This window comes from Rhinolophus sinicus, chromosome 4, assembly GCF_057876585.1.
Source record: "Rhinolophus sinicus isolate RSI-liver-muscle chromosome 4, RSI-T2T, whole genome shotgun sequence".
Lineage (NCBI taxonomy): Eukaryota > Metazoa > Chordata > Mammalia > Chiroptera > Rhinolophidae > Rhinolophus > Rhinolophus sinicus.
The window spans coordinates 10824589-10844610 of record NC_142504.1 but is presented as its reverse complement, the minus strand read 5'-3'; the positions used below and the strand labels follow the sequence as shown (position 1 = coordinate 10844610).

At 43.5% G+C, this 20022-nt stretch overlaps 1 protein-coding gene across 9 annotated transcripts in view; it reads right to left on the bottom strand.

Moving 5' to 3' along the window:
• Window positions 1-20022, bottom strand: part of PDE1C (phosphodiesterase 1C) — a 483269-nt gene that overhangs the window by 310438 nt on the left and 152809 nt on the right. For all 9 annotated transcript variants that reach the window (XM_074340964.2, XM_074340965.2, XM_074340966.2 and 6 more), the window contains one exon: window positions 17726-17897. In XM_074340964.2, coding sequence (XP_074197065.1) covers window positions 17726-17897 — 172 coding nt within the window. The remainder of the gene's footprint in view (window positions 1-17725; window positions 17898-20022) is intronic.

The window sequence follows — 20022 nt, the reverse complement described above, 5'->3', positions numbered from 1 at the left end:
TGGTACATACTCTCCCTTGCAGGAAGTGGACTTAATTCCCATCCCCCTTGAGTGGGGGCTGGCTGGACTTAGCGACTGGTATCCAGTGGCTAAGAGTCTGGAAAGGAGAAAATAGTACAGTGGAGAAATCTGGCAAACACCACCTGAAACAAGTGATCAGGTTTATTACAATGAGCGATACCAGGTGGATGGCATGTACTCCCCGAGATGCCCACAGGACGAACTGTGTGTGAGAACTGTGAGAGAGAAGGCCGGCAGGCGGCCCTGTGAGAAGACGACTCCAGGAGTCCAGTGGGGGTGGTCTGAACCAGCGGATGCTGAGAAAGGAAGGGTCTCGAGAGACATTCCAGGAGGTGACATGCCATCAGCCGATAGAGGAGTTCCTCAGCAGGACAGTGTCACTGACCGTGACTTCATGTAACTTACAATCATGGCTTCAGCCTCTCTCCTTGCCTGTCACGTGCTATGCTAAATTCCTCCCGTCTAGGGGGCTACAATGTGTGTGCAGCTGTCAGATACAAACAGTTCCCCGAAAAAGAGATTAAACAGGTTTAACCTGGTAAGCTGTCCCCGTCTTCCTTTACCCACAGCCCAAGACCAAGGCTCACATTCTAAGGGACAAAATGTACTTCTCTTTTCTTTATTTCTTCCTTTTATTATTTCTCTTTTACGACTAAATTCAGGTCAATAAAGATTTATTGTCTATTCACAGCAGCTGTGCAAACAGTCAAGGATATAAGTTTAAATAAGAAAGTGTCTACAATTAAGGATCTCGTAGGTGAGGGAACAGAAATTCTGACGACATGCAGCTAACTGTAAGACACGGCGCAATGATGTGTGTGACCCTGAACAACAGGAACAGGGAGAGGAGACTCACTCTGCCCAGGTCGGAAGGACAGGCAGTGGGGGTATCTAACCGGGGCCTGGACAGATACACAGACTGCTGCTGGGTTGAGAGATGGTGAGAGGCATTCCAAGCCATGAGCCAAACCCACCATGGCAAAGCGCTTGGAGTGGTAGGGACTCCAGTATATTGGTCAGGTCACTTAGTTTGAGGTGACAGAAACTGAACTCACACTGACTTAAACAAGAGAGACAGACAGACAGACAATATGTCAGCTCATAAAACCAAGCTTTATCTAGTTTCAAGTGGACCCAGGGACACCAATGATGCCACCAGGACTTTGTGCCACCCTCTCTCTCAGCACTCCTCTCTTCTGTGTCAGCTTCAGACTCACCTGGGCTTTTCCCCGTGGTGGTGACATGACCCCTGGGAGGCCCAGACACACATCCTACCAACTTAGCACCACTTTCCCATTAATTCCTGCAAAACCACAGGTTGGTTCTGATTGGCCCATCTAGAGGCACCTACCCATCTCCAACCAATCGCAGTGGTGCAAGGAACCCTCTACTTCTGCCGGCCGGGCATGGGTACAGAGCCCAGTCTGAGAGGTTGGGGATGGGGTCAGCACCCAAGCCACACAGGCTGAAAGCAGAGGAACAGAGTTTGTAGCAAAGGGGACAAGGCTGCTATACCCACAAGGAAAAAGAACACATGCTGGGTAGGAAACAATTGTCACTACAACTAGTGGGGATGGCAGGAGTGGAGAGGTGGTGGGAGGGAAGGATCCGGACAAAACAAGGACCATATATCATGGGCTCCTTCTATGATATGCAAAGGAATGTGGATTTTCTTTTTCAGACTACTGGTTCTCAACTATTTTCTCCCACAACATAAATGATGAATGACACCGCCTGCAGGCATATCCGGGAGTTATTCACGAATTTTCCAAGCATTAGCTCTAATTCCACCCTTATTCTCCCACACTAGACAGCAATGATACAGTGAACCTTGCTCTAATTGGTTTTTAAAGAGTAAACCAAAGAGAGAATAAATTATTCAGACTCCTGCTCTCTAATTACCAGTAGTAATAAATTACTTTGATTCAACAATGCGTCCCATTGCCTCAGTTGAGCACAGATTATAGGCAATGGGGAACCACTGAAGGTTTTTAAATGCAGACTGGTCTGGGTGAGGAGATTCTAAAGGCAGAGAGGCCAGTTGGGAGGGTGTTATGGTCGAAAGGTGAGAGGTGCCAAGGGCTTGAGCCAAACTAATAGCTGGAGAGAAGGGAAAAGGAGAAACGAATTACAGAGCTACTGCACAGGATAGAACTACTCACTGAATGAAGAACAACAGCCATGCTGCAGCTTTAGCTGACAACTTCTGAATCATGCATTCTCACCTCCTCTTCCCATTAACTCTTGCACTTGCCAACCAGCTACAACAATACACACTGAAGAAAAGTAAAGGCTAGGAGACGGATGCCGGGATTCCAGCCCAAGCAACGATCTTACTCTCAGGTTCAAAGGAGTGTTTCTTCATAACTGCTTATTCATTGTGCTTTAAAATATAATAAAATAATGCATAATAATCATTGTTGGTGGTTTTCATGTGATTATTAATGATGATGGGGGCATTGGTAATAATACCTACAATTGTAACTGTTAATTACTGTAAAATTATTATTACTAATAACTTGTTCAAAATAGTGCCTTAGGTTTTAGAGCACCCTACCCCTTTATGCTTTCATTTAGTTCCATTTATTTTATTTTCACAATACTTCTGAAATAGGTAGTATTGATCGCATTTCACAAACTTGATCACACTGAGTGACTTGCCCAAAAGCAGAACAACAGATCCATAGGCAGGGCCGAAGCTCCAGATTTCTGACCCCTAAGCCCGTGAGGTTTGCACTGCATTTCGGCACTCATTGTTTGCAGTGAAAAATAACACATACTGTGTTCCCAGTGTGAGGACTGCATCCTCAGCCAGCTTTCAGATTTTCAACTACTCACATTTTCCCAAGGACACAAATTTAAATAGGGAGGAATGAGAAGGTGTAGGAAGTTTGGGGGAAGCAGAAAACACTCCCGAAGCAACTCGGTGGGTTAAATCAGGACGTTCTCCATGGGGTTGCTATTGGCATTTGGTGGCAAAACAATTTCTCCTTGTGTTGGACCCCTTTTGTATTTCAGGATGTTAAAATCTTCCCCGGGCCCCCACCTCCAGGCACCGTAACAACCAAAATTCCTACACACATTCTCTATCGCCCTCTGTGGGACTGGGGGTATATTTCAGGCAGAGTCTGGGCATGACAGGGTTTTGAGCCCCTGAGACTTCAGAGAAGGCAAAGCTAAAGCTGATGGCATCAAAAAAAGTTAAGCCATTATATTTCTTAGTAACAGGTCCCAAACTCTCTGACCACTACTTCCTCTCGCTGGAACTTGCGAGAGGAGTTTCAGCCTAACCATAAAAATAACTATTTATCTTGACTTCAAGCCTCCATCAAATGACACTGTTCCAAGAAGCCTTGCTGAACCCAGCTGCTGGCAAAATGAGTCTCTTCTCCCCAACCCCCAAATTTCTAGAGCATTTTGCCCCTCAGTGCCGTCTGCCCTAGATCTCATGCTATGAATCACACATCTCTTTAGTCATATCAGTACTGCCAACAGAAACACAATGTAAGCTACATATCTGATTTTTCACAGCCACATTTAAGAAAGTAAAAAGAAATAGGTGAATTAATAATACATTTTATCCAACCTAATAAATCCAAAATAATGTTTTAACATGTAATCAGTATTAAAATTATTAATGAGATAGCTTATTTTTTTGTATATATTAAGTCTTAGACAGCAGTGTGTAATTTGCTTGTATAGCACATCTCACTTTAGAAGCTAAATTTTCAATGGAAATATTTCATTGCATTTAGATTTCATAAAATGTACAATTGAAAATGTAGGTTCATGCTCAAGTTGTTCCAGATGTAATTCTTAATGTAAAACATTAGTGTTCCAATAACTGAATTGATCTCAGTTTGAAAGTTTATATTTGAATTTGTTAAAATTAAATACAGTTAAAAATTCAGTTCTTCGGTGGCATTAACCACATATAGCAAATGGCTACCATACTGGCACAGTTGTCTATACTTTTAGATTATAAACTCCTTCACGGGCTTACCCATCCCTATATGCCCAGCACCCAGGTCACTGCCTCACACATAGTATTACTCAATAAATGTTTGTTGAATAAATGAATGAATGAATCGCTCATGAATCGCTCTTCCGGGGAGTTTTACGAATTCTTCCTGGGATATGAGAATCTATCCCAAGTTAATTATCCTATAGCTGCAAAAATCTACTTACACAAAGATGTCCATCACAGCGTTGCTTATGTTACATTTGCACAAACACTGGAAACACTTCAGCTTCCAAATATCAACAAATGTTTGACTAAATTATGGCACATCACGAAGTGACACTTAAAATGTTTCGATGCTCACAAAAGCTTAAGCATAGGGACATGTTATAATGTTCAGTTATAAGGTTAAATTTTAGAACACATTACTATGTGACTAAAGAGAAGTTGAATATATTCATAGGGAAATCAATCAAATTTTAACAATATGAAAAGAAAGAACAGTGGGTGATATTGTCCCCTTTTCCCTTTTCTATGAGTATGTATCACTTTTATAATAGAAACCTATTGTTTAAAAACTTCCTTTAAACAAACAAACAGACACAGCTCATGTCCTTGGGCAATGAAGCCCAAGAAAGGGAAAAGCTTCTCTTATTTCCTGTCTAGAAAATGAGCTTCTACTTGCAATCAAGGAGATAACCTTTTTCTCTGAGTTGTCGATCTCAACTACTAAGTGGGACAAGAACCATCATCACCGCCCTTGGGAAGGACGTGGCGACTGCTTAGCGACAGTGTGACTGGTTGCCCAAGGTCACACAGCTCTGCAGAACTGAATCCAGGCAAAAAACACAGCATGACTGTCACCCCCGAGCTGCTCTTATCCCCCAAGTGCTCTGGCTGGCTTCCAGCAGACCCACTTCACACGGGACCATCAGCACGGGTTGCTTTACACACTTGGATGATCACCACCCCACTGTGGGAGATGCTATTCACACCATTCTAAGAGTCACCCACATTAAGATCCCAAAATAAGAAACGTCCTTGCAGCAAGCCAGAGGCTGGCGAAGACAGCTCCCAAACCCTCCCAGGCTCCCCTCTGGCCTTTTCTAAGAAATAGAGCATCTTTTTCAGTAGGATTTCCCAAGAATACTCTGAGGCTTAAATGCACAAGGAACCCTGCCAAGATGACAAAATATGACACCTTGCTGAAGGGCATCCAGTGGGACAGGTGGAACCATTCAAACTCACCTAAGGGGTTAAGCACAGTTCAGCGATTAATCTCTTGGATTCTGGAGATAGACTGCAGGGGTTCAAAACCCAACTCCCTCACTGGAGAGCTAAGTGATCTTAGACAAGGTATTTAACTATATTTCAGTAGTCCCATGAGCAAAATAGTAGCATATATCCCAAAAGACTATTGTAAACATTAAATGAGTGGCTGTATGTAAAGCATTTAGCATGGGGCCAGGCCCTTAGTAAGAGCCACGAAAGGGTGAGGGCCTGATTCATTAACAAATACTGGTTGACCGCCTCCTAGCGGCAGGGGACAAACATTTCGGGTCCACCAGCATGGGCCAAGCGCTGTGCCGAGCTTTACATACTGCGCTATTTTAAATCCTCACAACAGCCATGAAGTGCAACTATGAGTATTTCTGTTCTATATATGAGGAAACCAATACTGGGAGAGGTTAAGCATCTTGCCTGGGTCACATATGTCAGAGTCCCCCTTCAAACCCAGGTCACTCGGGGTCCAAAACCAAATTGTCTTCCCAGAGGAGGTCCAGATTTAGGTGAAACATATTTAGGAGAAATAAGTGTGTTTCTCTGTCACTCCCACTTGCTTAGAAGGTTTACTTACTCTGTTAGTAAGTGTGCTTTCCCTTTGCTGTGGGGTTCTGTTCTTTGTGTAGGTCATTCACGTGAGGTTTCCTCCTCTTTCTCCTGACTTATTCTCACCCAGGGATGAGATGGGGTTCAAGAGCAACAGACCTAAGGCTTGGCTGAAGTAATGACACAGAGGCGATAGGAAAGATTAGCTAATCCTCTATCTGACGAGTGGGAAAGATGCCTCGTCCAGCCTTGGACTCCTCTTCCTGTCCCTCTCCCTCCCGTCACCTACCACCACCACCACCAGGATCTGCATGACAACATTAGGAATATCACATTTCATTTTGCATGGTCTTGGGCCATTTCCTAAGCATTTTCATGCACAATTATCTCTTTTGACCTCACAATAGTCCCGATGGGTGGAAAGGGAACATACTTCTCTCTTGTTCCCATGATAAAACTGAGGTGCCAAGAGGTTCACAACTTGCCTGACATATGGCTACAGAGCGGGTCAGGTCACTTGCCATCTATTCACTGCTTCCTCCAAAGCACTGAAGGTTCTGAAGCCTTTTTCAAATCACAAATCCTCATGGGAATCTGCTGAAAGTTTCATATTCCCTGCAACAGACACATGTAACCCTAGGCCCTCGTTTCAGACATTCTCAGATCCCCCAAAGTCATTCATGAGCACCTGGCCCCAGGTTCAATGCCTGCCCTACCCTCATTGCCTGTCCATATTCACCCAAGGAAGAAACAGTGCAGGTCTGGAGACACAGAGAGATGCAGAGGCCTTGGTTAAGACAGAATCCTCAAGAAAAACACCCTCAACATTACTGTGCTTTAGTCAGTGTGGAACAAGGAAGTGAGGGATTCGCCTTCACCTGCAAAGAATGCTTGGTCACTGTAAGTTTCAGAAATGCCTTAATGGAGCAAACACCCAGTGAGCACAGGGTTTAAATTGACCAGAGCAGAAGAGCTAATATTTGATCCCATGATTTCTTTGATGTTTGATTGGGATAAATATGGTCACTTTGGAAGTCCCCTTTGAGTCTAGGCTTGAGAAAGTCCTTAGCTCCCTGCCAGGTACTGGAGCTATAAATTCTACAGGGACAGAAACCATGCCTGTTTCATTTCCGCTATATACCTGGTACCCAGTACAATGCCTGGCACATAACAGCAGCTCAACAAATGATTGCTGTAAATGAGTGAACCCTCAGGAATCCCCAAGTCCATGCCTGACCCAATTTCCCTACTTTAAAAGAATTGCTCTTTTCTAAACCATCTCCTCCCTCGCGGCATATCTGACCACATTCCCTGATTAGACTTCCTTTGTGACGTGGACGTGGTTTGGAGGTGTTTCTGCCAGGTGGCCGCTGCTATTCAGTGATGAATGAAGGGTCAGAGGGGAGTATTTTGGGACCGTGTGAAATAAAAAGCACTACTATAAACGGAAATTGTTGCCCTATGAACATGATTTATTATGCATGGAGAGGAAGATGTGTAAAATAGTGAAGTACAAGGTAAAGCAGCTCAGTTTCGCTTCTACATTTTTTTCTAGGAACTTTGAAAATTAGCACTTGTGCATTCCACATGATATCTAAAATGAGGTTAATTTAACAATATGTCTAAGTAGGGAATATAAAGACTTTTAAAGAAACCCTCCCCCCAAAAAAGATTCATGTGTTTATTTTCATTGTTTAAAATATTCACAAATGTATAACATCCTAAAAATAGTTCTCACTCCCACCCATAATCAATAGTTATTTTATAAGCAATAACTCTTCCTTCAAACCAAATAGTCTCTATAAACACAATAGTGTTTATTAATTATCACACAAGCAAAGTCCCAAAACCAGCTATTTGTAAGTGGGAACCAGCCCCACCTTAACTACAGAATAGAGAACTCGAAAAAACACTTACCAACTGTTCTCGTGAGATGCTCCAATACCTTCCACTCCATAGATATTTATTTATTATCCAGGACTAATTTCTTAGCATATATATGGAGCAGATTGTCTCTTGCATCTCTACCCAATCTCTTGCATTCTGTGATTTCTTGTTGGTAACATAAAATTGGCCCTGGTGGGAATATTTACACTATAGAAATTGGCAAATGCCAACGTCCATCAACAGCTGAATGGATAAGCAAACCATGGTAGAGCCACGTGATAGAATACTACTCAGCAATTAAAAAGAATAATCTAATGGCACATGCAACAACATGGATGACTCTTAAAATAGTTACATTAAGAGAAAGTGCCAGGATTTTTTTTAAAAGGATACATACTATAGGATTCCATTTATATAAAAGTCTAGAAAATGCAAACTAATCTATACAATCTATAGTGACAGAAAGCAAATCAGTGGTCGCCAGTGAATGGATTGGGGATACTATGGAAAGGGCTAGAAAGAAGAATGACAAAAGGGCACAAGGATTCTTTGAGAGTGACGGGTATGTTCACTGTCTTTATTACAGTAATGGTTTCATAGGTGATAAAGTGTCAAAACTCATCCATTTGAATATTTGAACATGTGCAGTTTTTTCCTATATCAGTGATATCTTAAAGCTGTTTGTAAATATGTTCTTCTCTGTTTATTGCTGTGATAGCATTTATTTTAGTTATAGTCTAATATTATATACACTAAGTAATATTTTAAGAAGGAAAACAAATACTACTGTACCATAGTCATTATTGATTCAGTTTTATATTTCTTCCACTGAACTCTAAGTTCCTTGAGGGCAAGAACCTCATGAAGTCTTTCCTGGGCACATGTTTTCAACTCTCTTTACCCCCAACTCCTCTCCCCAGGAACAATTTATGACCCATTCTCTGTGCTCCAGGGTCCAGATAGGCAGACGAGCAGAGCGTGGAAAGTACAAAGCTCTGGGGGCCAAACGGATTCAAGTTGACTCTTGGCTCCGCTGCTTCTCAGGTGTGTGCCCGTGGGCAAGTCACTCAATTTTTCTGAACCTTGCTTTGCTAATATACAAAAGAGGGATGATATTGATGCCTGCCAGGAGCAGAACAAAAAGTGACTAAACCACTCCCGTGAGTAGTATGTCAGCAAAAAAACACAGAAACCACCAGCATAGGCACTATGTGACTTTAATGAAGGGACAGGCTACTTTGAAAAAAAGAAGAAGAGTCCATTCAAAGCTGTCAGAAATGAGCACCATCACCTTCAATCTAAGGGGTTCAGTGCTGACTGGAAATGCCGGGAGAAGCCCCACTGAAATGGGTAACTCAGGACCCTTCCTGCAATGTCGTTTGTTAAGAGTCAAGGTGCTCTTTGAGCCAGTGTTTCCACTTCTATTAATCTACCCTAAGGACGCAGCGTAAAATACAGCAATATCTAGATGCCTGGAGATTTTTATCAGCATTCTTTTAAAGAGTGAAAGACTAGAAACAACCTAAATGTCCAACACACACACACACACACACACACACACACACACACACACACAATGAGGCAACATGCAAATATGCTTAAGATAAAATGTTCAGGAAAAAGATTAGGATACAAGTATAAAAGTAAGGTATAGATATAAAGGTTTCAGAAAAGATGCCAAAATGATTGTAGGGATTATAGTTAGGATTTTTTTTTTAATTTTACCATTTTTCAAATGTTCTACAAGGTAAGTATATTCGCTTTATAACAAAACTCCAATTTGAAGAAGGTGAAGAAAGGATGACTGGTGACTAAGAAACTCAGGCACTGTCCCCAAGTCAGTTGATCCAGAAGGTGGTGAAAACATGTCAGCCATTGAAATAGTAAGTAAAAATAGTCAGTGCCTAACAGGCTTTTGAAAACTTCCTCATATCACGTTCCCAAAAGAAAACATGCAATTTGCCGACATTCTGTTGAATTGGCTTTTGGAGAAAGACAACATAAGGGACATTTGGTGATACTTCAGTTATCTTAAATGGTGTGGACATATGGCATCTTGCAGGGTGGGAGAGCTCAGTCTGTGATCATTGCGAAACTCTAGACACCAGCTCCAGATAAATCCTCTAAGAGGGGAGAGAAGTCTGTATGTGTAACTATGGTCAGGAAAGGCCTTAATGGTCATTAGAAAAATGCTGCCCTGAGGCAGCCACACACTGGAAGGGAATGTGGACGTGCGAGAGAAAAGAAGGGAGGGAACAGGAGGCCAGAGGGCAGCCTGCGGTGCCTGCTGGACTCAGCGTATCCAAAGAAGCCTTTAAAAAATACCGCTGCCAGGCCGTGCCCCAGGGATGCTGGTTTAATCACTGTGAGTATACGGTGCAGCCTGGACTAAGAACCACTGAAATAGAAAGTAGATAATAAATCTGAAGAGAACAGAGACCACTAAGTATTGTCAACAGCAAGGTTTTTCAACCAGGAGAAGAAGAAATTACAGCACGGAGGGAAATCACTTCTAGTTGCTGGGGATACCACTGACGTTCAGGGTATTAGAAAAGGGAAATAAGTTTAGAATTTGTTTGGTCTCCTTTCTCTTAGATGGAGGTCTCTCTCTCTCTCTCTCTCTCTCTCTCTCTCTCTCTCTCTCTCTCTCTCTCTCACACACACACACACACACACACACACACACACACATACACACACACCTCAAAGAGTTGGACTTGAGCAGAATAACAGAATTCCTGGTGATAGCTATTAATTTCAAAAACTACAATTAATATATATTAAGGACTATGCTAAATGCTTTGAAACCTTTCTTGAAATGATTATAGACAGACAATAAGCTGCAAAAATAGTACAGAGAATTCCCACATACCCAGCTTCCCCCACTGATAACATCTTGCACACCTACAGTACGTTAGCAAAATTCCCACAGAGTCAAACATAAGGTCACATTATCATGAGGTTAAAAATGTAACTGGGGCCCCCACTGAAAAGGAGAGCGACCAATCACCAATGTAGATAAACCTAGATTTGCATTATTGAAAGGCACAGTTGTAGAGGATTTTGCTTTATTTTTATTTAGGGTACCTTCATTTTGCTGCAAAAAAAAAAAATACGGTAAAGTCATTCATCACCAAAAGTTTCTAGGGGATAACATATGGTGCTTTTGAGCTATTTCCCAGTGTAGGCCAATCTGTCCCTTTACTCCACATCCACCATTATGGCTTAGCCCCAGGCCTGGTACTGGGCAGAAGGAGGACAGAATATGCAAGAGAAGTAGAAAGCCAGAGGGCCAGCTTTTCTGACTAGGAGATTATAGGGAGGAGGGACACTGGGGCAGAAGGGGGGAGGGGGTGAAGCCTACGTGTCCTCTTCTCTCTCTGCAGGAACAGCTGCCCATAAACTGGAGGGTCTACATCCAAGTAACCTCAGTGGCCAGTAGAGTCAGGGAGACGGAGGATAGGCTTTAGCTTTCCCAATTGTCTCTTGGGCTCTGTGTGATTTGGAGAGGCCTAGAATGTTCCCACAAGCTCCCGAGGCCAAACCTCAGAAATCACCTGGGATTGTGACTGAGGAGTTGGCCAGTGAGGTTGACAAGGGGACAAAGTAGCCAAGGGCTAAAGGCTGGACCACCTGAGCTAGAACCATATGAGAAACACAACCAGACCTCAGTGGGATCCAACGTACTGCGGGAGGGGCTTGGGGGTGGCGAGGACTGCCTTCCTTTACAGATTCCCGACACACTGCAGGTGTCTGCGTGGCCTAGGACAGAATTTCCTGGGCCTAATCCGGAAGCGTGGGGAAGCTGAGCCACACTTCACACTGGCAGGGAGAGGCCAGTGCCGGCTCCTAGGCCCTTGTCCCCCGCTTGACAGTACTGACGCTCCCCATTCCTCCCTGTGGGATTATTCCAGGATGAATCACTTACACTTTGTAAAATATGCTGCTGGGAGTTATTCTGAGGGATGTACAGTGAGGGGTGCAGGACGCCTCAGACGAGCTCCACTCCTGTGGGTGGAAACCTGGATTCCCCAACAGCCCAGCGAGGATGTGTTTGGTTTGAAGAAGGATGTGCTCTGCTGGGGAAGTTCGTCCTGGAGACAGCTCTCCTGGCTGGGAACCCAGGAAGGTGTCCATAAGCAAACCATCTGTACAGTGCTCAGTATTTCTGAGCATTTCCTTTGGACATAGAAACAGTCGTATTTTGGGTATGACCTAAAATTATCCTCTCTTATGTTGTACTTTCTTTAGTAAATCCCAATGCTTCAGCAATAAAAGTACAAGATACTAAAGCAAACTGTGGCCTGCTCCATGTTTACCCCATCAGTAGAGCCCACAGGGAAGACACATTAAATACAAAATATAAACTCAAAGAGAGAGACTGGCCCAGGAGATCTAGGCCAGTGGCCTTCAAGCTGTGCTCACAGCACAGAACTGGCCATGGTGGGCCAGCAAATGGTCACAGCATGGCAGGGAACTGTGTTAGCCTGGGTCCTTTGAGAAGCAGATGGCAAGACAGGATTAAACACGCAAGAAATTTATCAAGGGGAACATCAGTAAGAGAAAATGGGAAAGAAGCCAGGAAGGCTGGGAGAGCCAGGATGTAAATCTGACTCCCAATAAAGGAGAGAAGGAAGGAAGGTTGGGTATAAGTATCTTAGACCACAGCGGAGTTCTAACAAAAGTTCAGCAAGGCCTTCAGGGAGTCCTTGAGCCAATGTCACCATCAGAGGAGTCCCATGTCTCCCAGAATAGCTAGCCTTAGCTTCCCTGACACTCTCAGTCATTGGCTCAGAATATCCTTGGGAAACACAGCCTCAGCCATCACGCAGACAAATTTCCTCGCAAGGGGTTGGGGTCACGGGTCAAGTACACTCTCTGTGGTCGAAGACGTGAGAGCTGCCTCGACATGACCACGACGGAGACAGTGTTTCCCGAAACACTGTGAAAGGCCCAGGAATGCATGAGGAATGGTACCCATATCATGTATGTTTTGTCAATTTCCAGCACTGGAAAACGTGTTCATGAAACTTACAAAGAGAAGCCTAAATATTTCCCTTCTGGGAAAGCCAACATCGCAACAGAAATTCCTCTGAGTTAAAAAAACCCTCATAATTCATGCTCTCATTTGAGGAAGACTCTAGTGGTGTGGACAAATAAAGATTAGAGGGGGAAAACATCACCTTCAGGGAGGCAGCACAAAGTCAGGGAAGTAGGTGTCCCCAGAGTTCCTAGTGGGTGCGCAACATACGGTGATACAGAAAGATGTGTGATCAGACTTCCCATGAACCAACTGGGAATTTTAACCTATGACTCATGCTGGGGTGGGGTCCAGAGCTGCAGGGGATACCACCCCACACCATGCCATGCCATATCCTCAGCCAGATTGCATATTTCCTGAAAATAATCAAGTCAGAAACTGGCTTCTTGGCTGCAGCCCCCGGTGGAAAAATGACTGCCAAAAGCCAAAATGAGGCTGAGTTCAACGATTTAATTCTTCATGGAAAACACAATCCATTAAATGGGATCTGACAAGGCCTTAATCTCATCCATAGCCAAGGATGTTGGCTCAGTGCAGTTCTGCTCTCTGCAACATATTCTTAGTGAGCTATGTATAGAATCAGGAACGCTTTTGCCAAAGCCCAAATAAGTCCATTCTACGCGGGAAGAGAGCTCATCAAGTCCCACAGTGATTCTCTAGGGCGTGAGTGTGCTCTTCTTCCAAATGCAAAATTATCAGACCTGGCAACTCAACCTAGGCTGAATCGTATAAATCCAGGGAAGTAACTGAGATGGCCAATGCACTGGATGGCTTCAGAATTCCCACTGCTGTCCAAGGAGGCCAGGCCCGTGGCCAGCCTTGCTCACAAGGCACCCACAAGGCTAATATTTGCAGCCTGGGGCTCATGACACAACTCAGACACAGAAGAAGGGGGCCAGGCATGGAGGAGCAGTCCACTCCTCCACAGGATTTTGAAAACAGAGAGAAGGAATGAAGGGCTGTCACATCCATTTGCCCTCTTAATCCTAGCAACAGTCCCCAACGCTTGTGTTGCTATTTCACTGTCTCCATTTGTAAAATGAGGAAACTGAGACTCAAAACCATGACTCAAATCACATACCGTGTTTCCCCCAAAATAAGACCTAGCCGGACCATCAACTCTCATGTGTCTTTTGGAGCAAAATTAATATAAGACCCAGTATTACATTATAGTATAGTATAGTATAGTATAGTATAGTATAGTATAGTATAGTATAGTATAGTATAGTATACCCGGTCTTATATTATGTAAGACCCAGTCTTATTATATTACATAAGACTGGGTCTTATATTATATTAAAATAAGACCAGGTCTTATATTAATTTTTGCTCCAAAAGACACATTAGAGCTAATGGTCTGGCTAGGTCTTATTTTTGGGGAAACACGGTAGTTTGGAGAAGTGTTTGCAAACTCATACCTGTGGTATTCCACAGCCCATGGCTCAATACGCAGGGTGATTCCCCAGACCATCAGATCACGTGGGAGCTTGTAGAAATGCAGATTCACAGGCTGCAATCCAGACCCACTGAATCTAGGTCTGTGTTAAATAGGATCCCCCAAGGAACTCATTGGACGTAAAGCTTAAGAAGCACTGCCTTACGGGGTTCCTATCCCAAAAGGGTGGGTGTACTAAAAATGCAAGTTTAGCCTAGAAAAAGGATTTAGTGTAACAAAACAGGGTCAGTCTCATAGGAGAAGCATCAAATTATGTACATACATCCGAATTGCACAGGCAAAATATTAGAACCAATCACGCAATTTTATTTCACCAACAGCAAAGCCAGAAGCATGAAAGCCACGGTGATGTGATGGTAGTAGAACATGGTGGAGAGACCACAGCTTTGGACCCAGGGGGACTGGGTTGAAATTTCCAACTCTGCCACCTGTACCAGTGGTATAACATTACTCACCTTGCCAGGGTTTGGGGAGAGTAAAGGAGCAATTGAATGGACAGTTCCTGGACACAACAGATGCTCGATAAACACTGGTTTCCCCGACATCCAATGCAATCTGGGCTGGGTCTCACCTTTGCAAATGGTGCACAATGGAGGCTGAGGAGAGAAAAGGCTCTCAGCAGCCGGCTCTTTCCTGTTCTCTTGGGTCCTCTAGAGTCTGGTCCTGAGATTCCTGTCACTGATCTGACTGACGGGACTTACTCTCGCTTCCTTAAGTTCCAGCGTCAGTTTACTGTCATCTCTTTTAAGAAAAACTGTGGAAGGAGAACTGACTCTGGGTAGTAAGCACACAATGTGATATATAGATGATTTATTATAGAATTGGACACTTGGAACCTATATAACTTTACTAACCAGTGTCACCCCAATAGACAACTTTAATCAAAGAAAGAAAGGAAGGGGCCGGCCCGGTGGCTCAGGCGGTTAGAGCTCCGTGCTCCTAACTCCGAAGGCTGCCGGTTCGATTCCCACATGGGCCAGTGGGCTCTCAACCACAAGGTTGCCAGTTCAATTCCTCGAGTCCCGCAAGGGATGGTGGGCAGCGCCCCCTGCAACTAAAATTGAACACGGCACCTTGAGCTGAGCTGCCGCTGAGCTCCCAGAAGGCTCAGTTGGTTGGAGCGCGTCCTCTCAACCACAAGGTTGCCGGTTCGACTTCCGCAAGGGATGGTGCGCTGTGCCCCCTGCAACTAGCAACGGCAACTGGACCTGGAGCTGAGCTGCGCCCTCCACAACTAAGACTGAAAGAACAACAACTTGAAGCTGAACAGAACCCTCCACAACTAAGATCGAAAGGACAACAATTTGACCATTGTTCCCCAATAAAGTCCTGTTCCCCTTCCCCAATAAAATCTTTAAAAAGAAAGAAAGAAAGAAAGAAAGAAAGAAAGAAAGAAAGAAAGAAAGAAAGAAAGAAAGAAAGAAAGAAAGAAAGAAAGAAAGAAAGAAAGAAAGAAAGAAAAGAAAAGAAAAGAAAGGAAGACCTGAGCGGAACAGCAGGTTCAAAGGGACATGTCATGAGGGATGAGGAAAACAGGCACCTGAGGGCATTTCCCAGGAGTGTCTACTTTCCAGACACAGAAGCCTCTTTATCTACTTATAGTTCCCACTTTCTTCTTTGCAAAAGTCTCAGGTTTTGAAAGCAGACTTTTCATGCCAGAGGCTTAGTGAGCTTTCAGAGCCCAGTGTCTGCACCTGGAGGGAGCCACAAAGCCCAAGTCTGATCCTATTTCCTCTGTGTGCATATACATTCAAAGGCAGACAGGGTTTCCAGTGAGTGTTGGGCAGAAACAGGAAATTAGTACTTACTGAGCATATCCTGGCTGCCAGACACTGACTTGTCTCTTTCACATGTATTACCTCCTTTAAATCTCCCCCAACAACCCTGGAAAGTGAGTATCTTTATCTCTATAGCAAAGAAGGAAAAACTTAGGCCAAATTAGATAAGTGACCTGCTCAAATTAACACAGCAAACTATTTTAGAGTTCAACGGGATATTAAATATCTAGCCCAGTGGTCCTCCAAGTATGGTCGCTGGACCAGCAGCATAAGCTACTGAAGCTTGTTCAAGAGGCACATCCTCGGACCCCACCCTGACATGGACGTGAGCCCAACAGTCTGTCCTCACAGACCACCCGGTGTCTGTGACACACGCTTCACTGTGAGAACCACTGTTCTACTCCAACCCTCACATGTGACAGTTAAGAAAATGAAGGTTCAAAGCGATGAAGCAATCTATCAGTAGTGACAGAATTGAAACTAAATTCCAGTACACCCACTTGCCAAAGTCCAATTTTCCTACCTGGGTAACTTAGAATATCCCTCTTCTGAGAATCGCAGCTTCACAGACTGTACTTCTCTCTATTGGACTGTTGTTGTTGTTTTTTTTTAATCTCACAGTATAGTAACCAAACCCATACCAGGAGTAACAAAGGCATTTGCCTTGCAATTCTTGTTCCCCTAGGCATCAGTCACATTACATAAAGAAACCCAAGCTCCTATTCATCACTGCTCTTCAGAACTCATGTATAATTCCGTCTACACAAAGAACCTTCACACAGTGAAAGGGCTTTTTACTGAGTGGTTACACACACCAACTGGATGCAAAAGAGAGCACATTTTTCAAATATATTTCATGGACTCCACGAGTTGTCGGAATTGTTTATAGGGAAAGAAAAACAAGGTTTGTATGTTCTACTAGCCCTGTGGAGAGTATGAAAGCATTATACAATGAAAAGAAAGGCAAAAGAAGTCAAATTAGGGTAACAGGGAGAAAGGAGAGAAAGGCAGGCTAGCAAAATCATTAAATCTTAACTTCTGATACCAGTACTATCATGTATTTCAAAAGTGAGTTTGAAAAAGCCATTAAAAAAAAAAAAAAAAAGAATCACTTTTATACACCTCATCCATACCCAGATTGATTTTTATTTAATACAGGTAAGAAGGTAAGAGACAGAGTCCGGATGAAAGAGGAGTACAGTACAGAAAGACAAAGAAAGAGGCCTTTGCAGGAAGGTGCGCAACTAAACAGTAAACGAGAACGGAGTAAACACCACCTGGGACATCACACAAGAAGATTCTTGCTTCCTTTCAGGAGGCAGCAGCTCTCACATCTCTTACAACTAGAAACCTTCCCCAGAAAGAGACTCTAAAGGCACAGAGCGGAATTAATTCCCACCATGTGCTTTTTCTCTGTGTACTTATCTCCATGCGTCATCCTCCTTTGAAGCAAAAGACTCATTAATCCAATTCAAACTGCCAACATCAGTAAATCCTTTGCCTCAGCATTTAAATGCCAATACCAATTAGGCACCAACAGCAACTTAACTACTGATACGATCTTCCCTATATTCAGGAAATCCAGCCAGAAGTCCAGCCAGCATTAATTCCAACACTCCTTCATCAATTCTAATTTGCTCAGTGCAAAGAAATGAGGTAATGTGCTGGCCACGCCGATGATTCATCCAACTGGATTGAAATCACTCCACAGGCAAATAAGAAAAGACAAACTGAGTTGCAATCCACCAAACCTGAAGGATGTCTTCACCAAGGCTTCGGGGCTGTCAAGCGGAGGCAATTCATCGGCGAGGATTTCTTCCGGTGGTCGGGGGTCATGGACAATCATTGGCCGTGGTTTCTCCTTGACATTCTCTGTGAGCCCGTCGATGAGAGAGTTCCACAGACAGTTCTGCGACATAGACCCTGAGACATAAGGGAACAAAAGATATGCGGGTGAGTTACCAACCAACTCCATGGCCTGCCTTGCCCGACTCAGCATTTTCCAAAGCATTAACAGAAATTTCTACACGCCCATGATCTCCACCAAAAGCAGAGGACCCCCAAAGGATATTGGTCAGGCAATTTACGGAGTAGCCGGAGATTTTTCAATTTACATGTAGCAACAGGCTAACACTCTAAATATTTTGACTTACAGTTAAGTATTATGGATTACTATATATCCTGTCTCGTTCAGTGGCGATCAACTTCTGATAGGGCTGTAGGTATTACTTACATATTTATTCAGCAGCTGGAAGGACTACCTTTTAGAGAACAACACAAATTCAATACAAAGGACTACCATTTTAGAGAATCATAAGGATGTTCAGACACAAGTCTGCCCTATGCACTCAGCTCGCCTAAGGCCCAGGGTTTCAAGACTCCATTCTGTGGAGTCACCCACCTCAAAGAGGGCCCAACTCTAAGGAGAACTCACAATAGACAGGTTCATTCTCCTGGAAAATCAAAACGCAAGGAAAATTACACTGCGTGTTTATGGATATCCTGCCCTACAAACACTTCAAACATACAAGATGAACGTCAAAGGCAGACACAAAATAAATATGATGCCACAAAATAGTGCCTGATCAGCCAGGTAACCAAGGTCGATATCAACAGTGATAAGTTACATTGATATTATGTACCTTTGATATGATGAAAACGGCACTTTACCTCTGTGGTCTTCCCCCCCAAAACATATAACCCCAGTGTATTAAACATGTTTCTAACTTCTGGAAACGTGATGCTTTAACATCTGCCCTACATGTGTATCCCAGACAGGCCTTGTTCTGGACAATCCAATAATAACCTGAGTCACCTGGCCTTGTCCTCCTGCCTCCTTCATCTCCTGCCTCCTCCCTTCACTCAACTCTTCAGGAAGAGTCTTCCTCCCAGGGGCATGCTTTTCAAATACAAACTACAGAGCCCACACTCCCAACCTAGCTTACACTCCCTTACCTAGCTTTCACATGCCAGACCACTATCTACCTGCTCCCAGCACACCAGGGTAGGTACTAGACAACTAGGGACAGCCCCCTTTGCCCCAGAGCCACTGAAATTATTCCAACTCGCCAATCCTAAGCGGGCTCAGCCTGCCTTGCCCGTTCCTTCCTGCAGAAACCACAATACAGACTCTTGTTCACGGTCCTCACCCCCACCATCTAACTGACTCGTGTTTCTCAGAATTGCTTCCTTGGTGTGATGTGTACCCCCTCTTTTGGGATCCATGAATATTAACAATCTTTTCACTGGCAGTCATCCCCTCATCTGGTGGCCTTACCATACCTAAATAATAATAAAACCTATTAATACAACCAATCCAGTCACGGGGAAAACATCAGACAAATCCAATCCCAACTGAGGGACATTCTGCAAAACACCCAACCAGTACTCCTCAAAACGGCCAAGGTTATCAAAAAAAAAAAAAAGAAAAGAAAAGAAAGAAAGAAAGTCTAAAACACTGTCACAGGCTAGGGGAGCCTAAGAAGGCATGATGACTAAATGTAATGTGGAATCCTGATGGGGTCTTGAAACTTAGAAAGAACGTTAGGTAAAAAACAAAAAGAAACAAACAAAAAAAAGAAGAAAAAGAACAACTAAGGAAATTTGAATAACTGTACTTTAGTTAATAACAATGTCTCAACATTGGTTCACAGATTGTGACAAATATACCATATATTTGTCAATGAGGGGAGAAACTGGGTAGGGGGTACATGGGAACTCTGTATTATTTTTGCCAATTTTCTGTAAATCTAAAACTGTTCTAAAATTAAAAACTATTATAAAAATACAAATCGATAAATAGTAAATAAAATAATAAAAATAAAGAAGTAAATAGTTATTATAAAAGAAGTCTATGAGCCTTCTTTGAGCAAGGCCATTACCAATACCCAATTAACATTGGCTTGTGCCGGTTACGTCCTCCCAGAGGAAAGAAAGCCTTTCTCTTTGCACAAAATAGGGACAGGTCGCCAAGCCATGCAGGGGAGTACCTTTTCCTAATTCACACAAAAACTCTTTATGGGGCATGAGGAGGTCTGCCTGGAGGGTA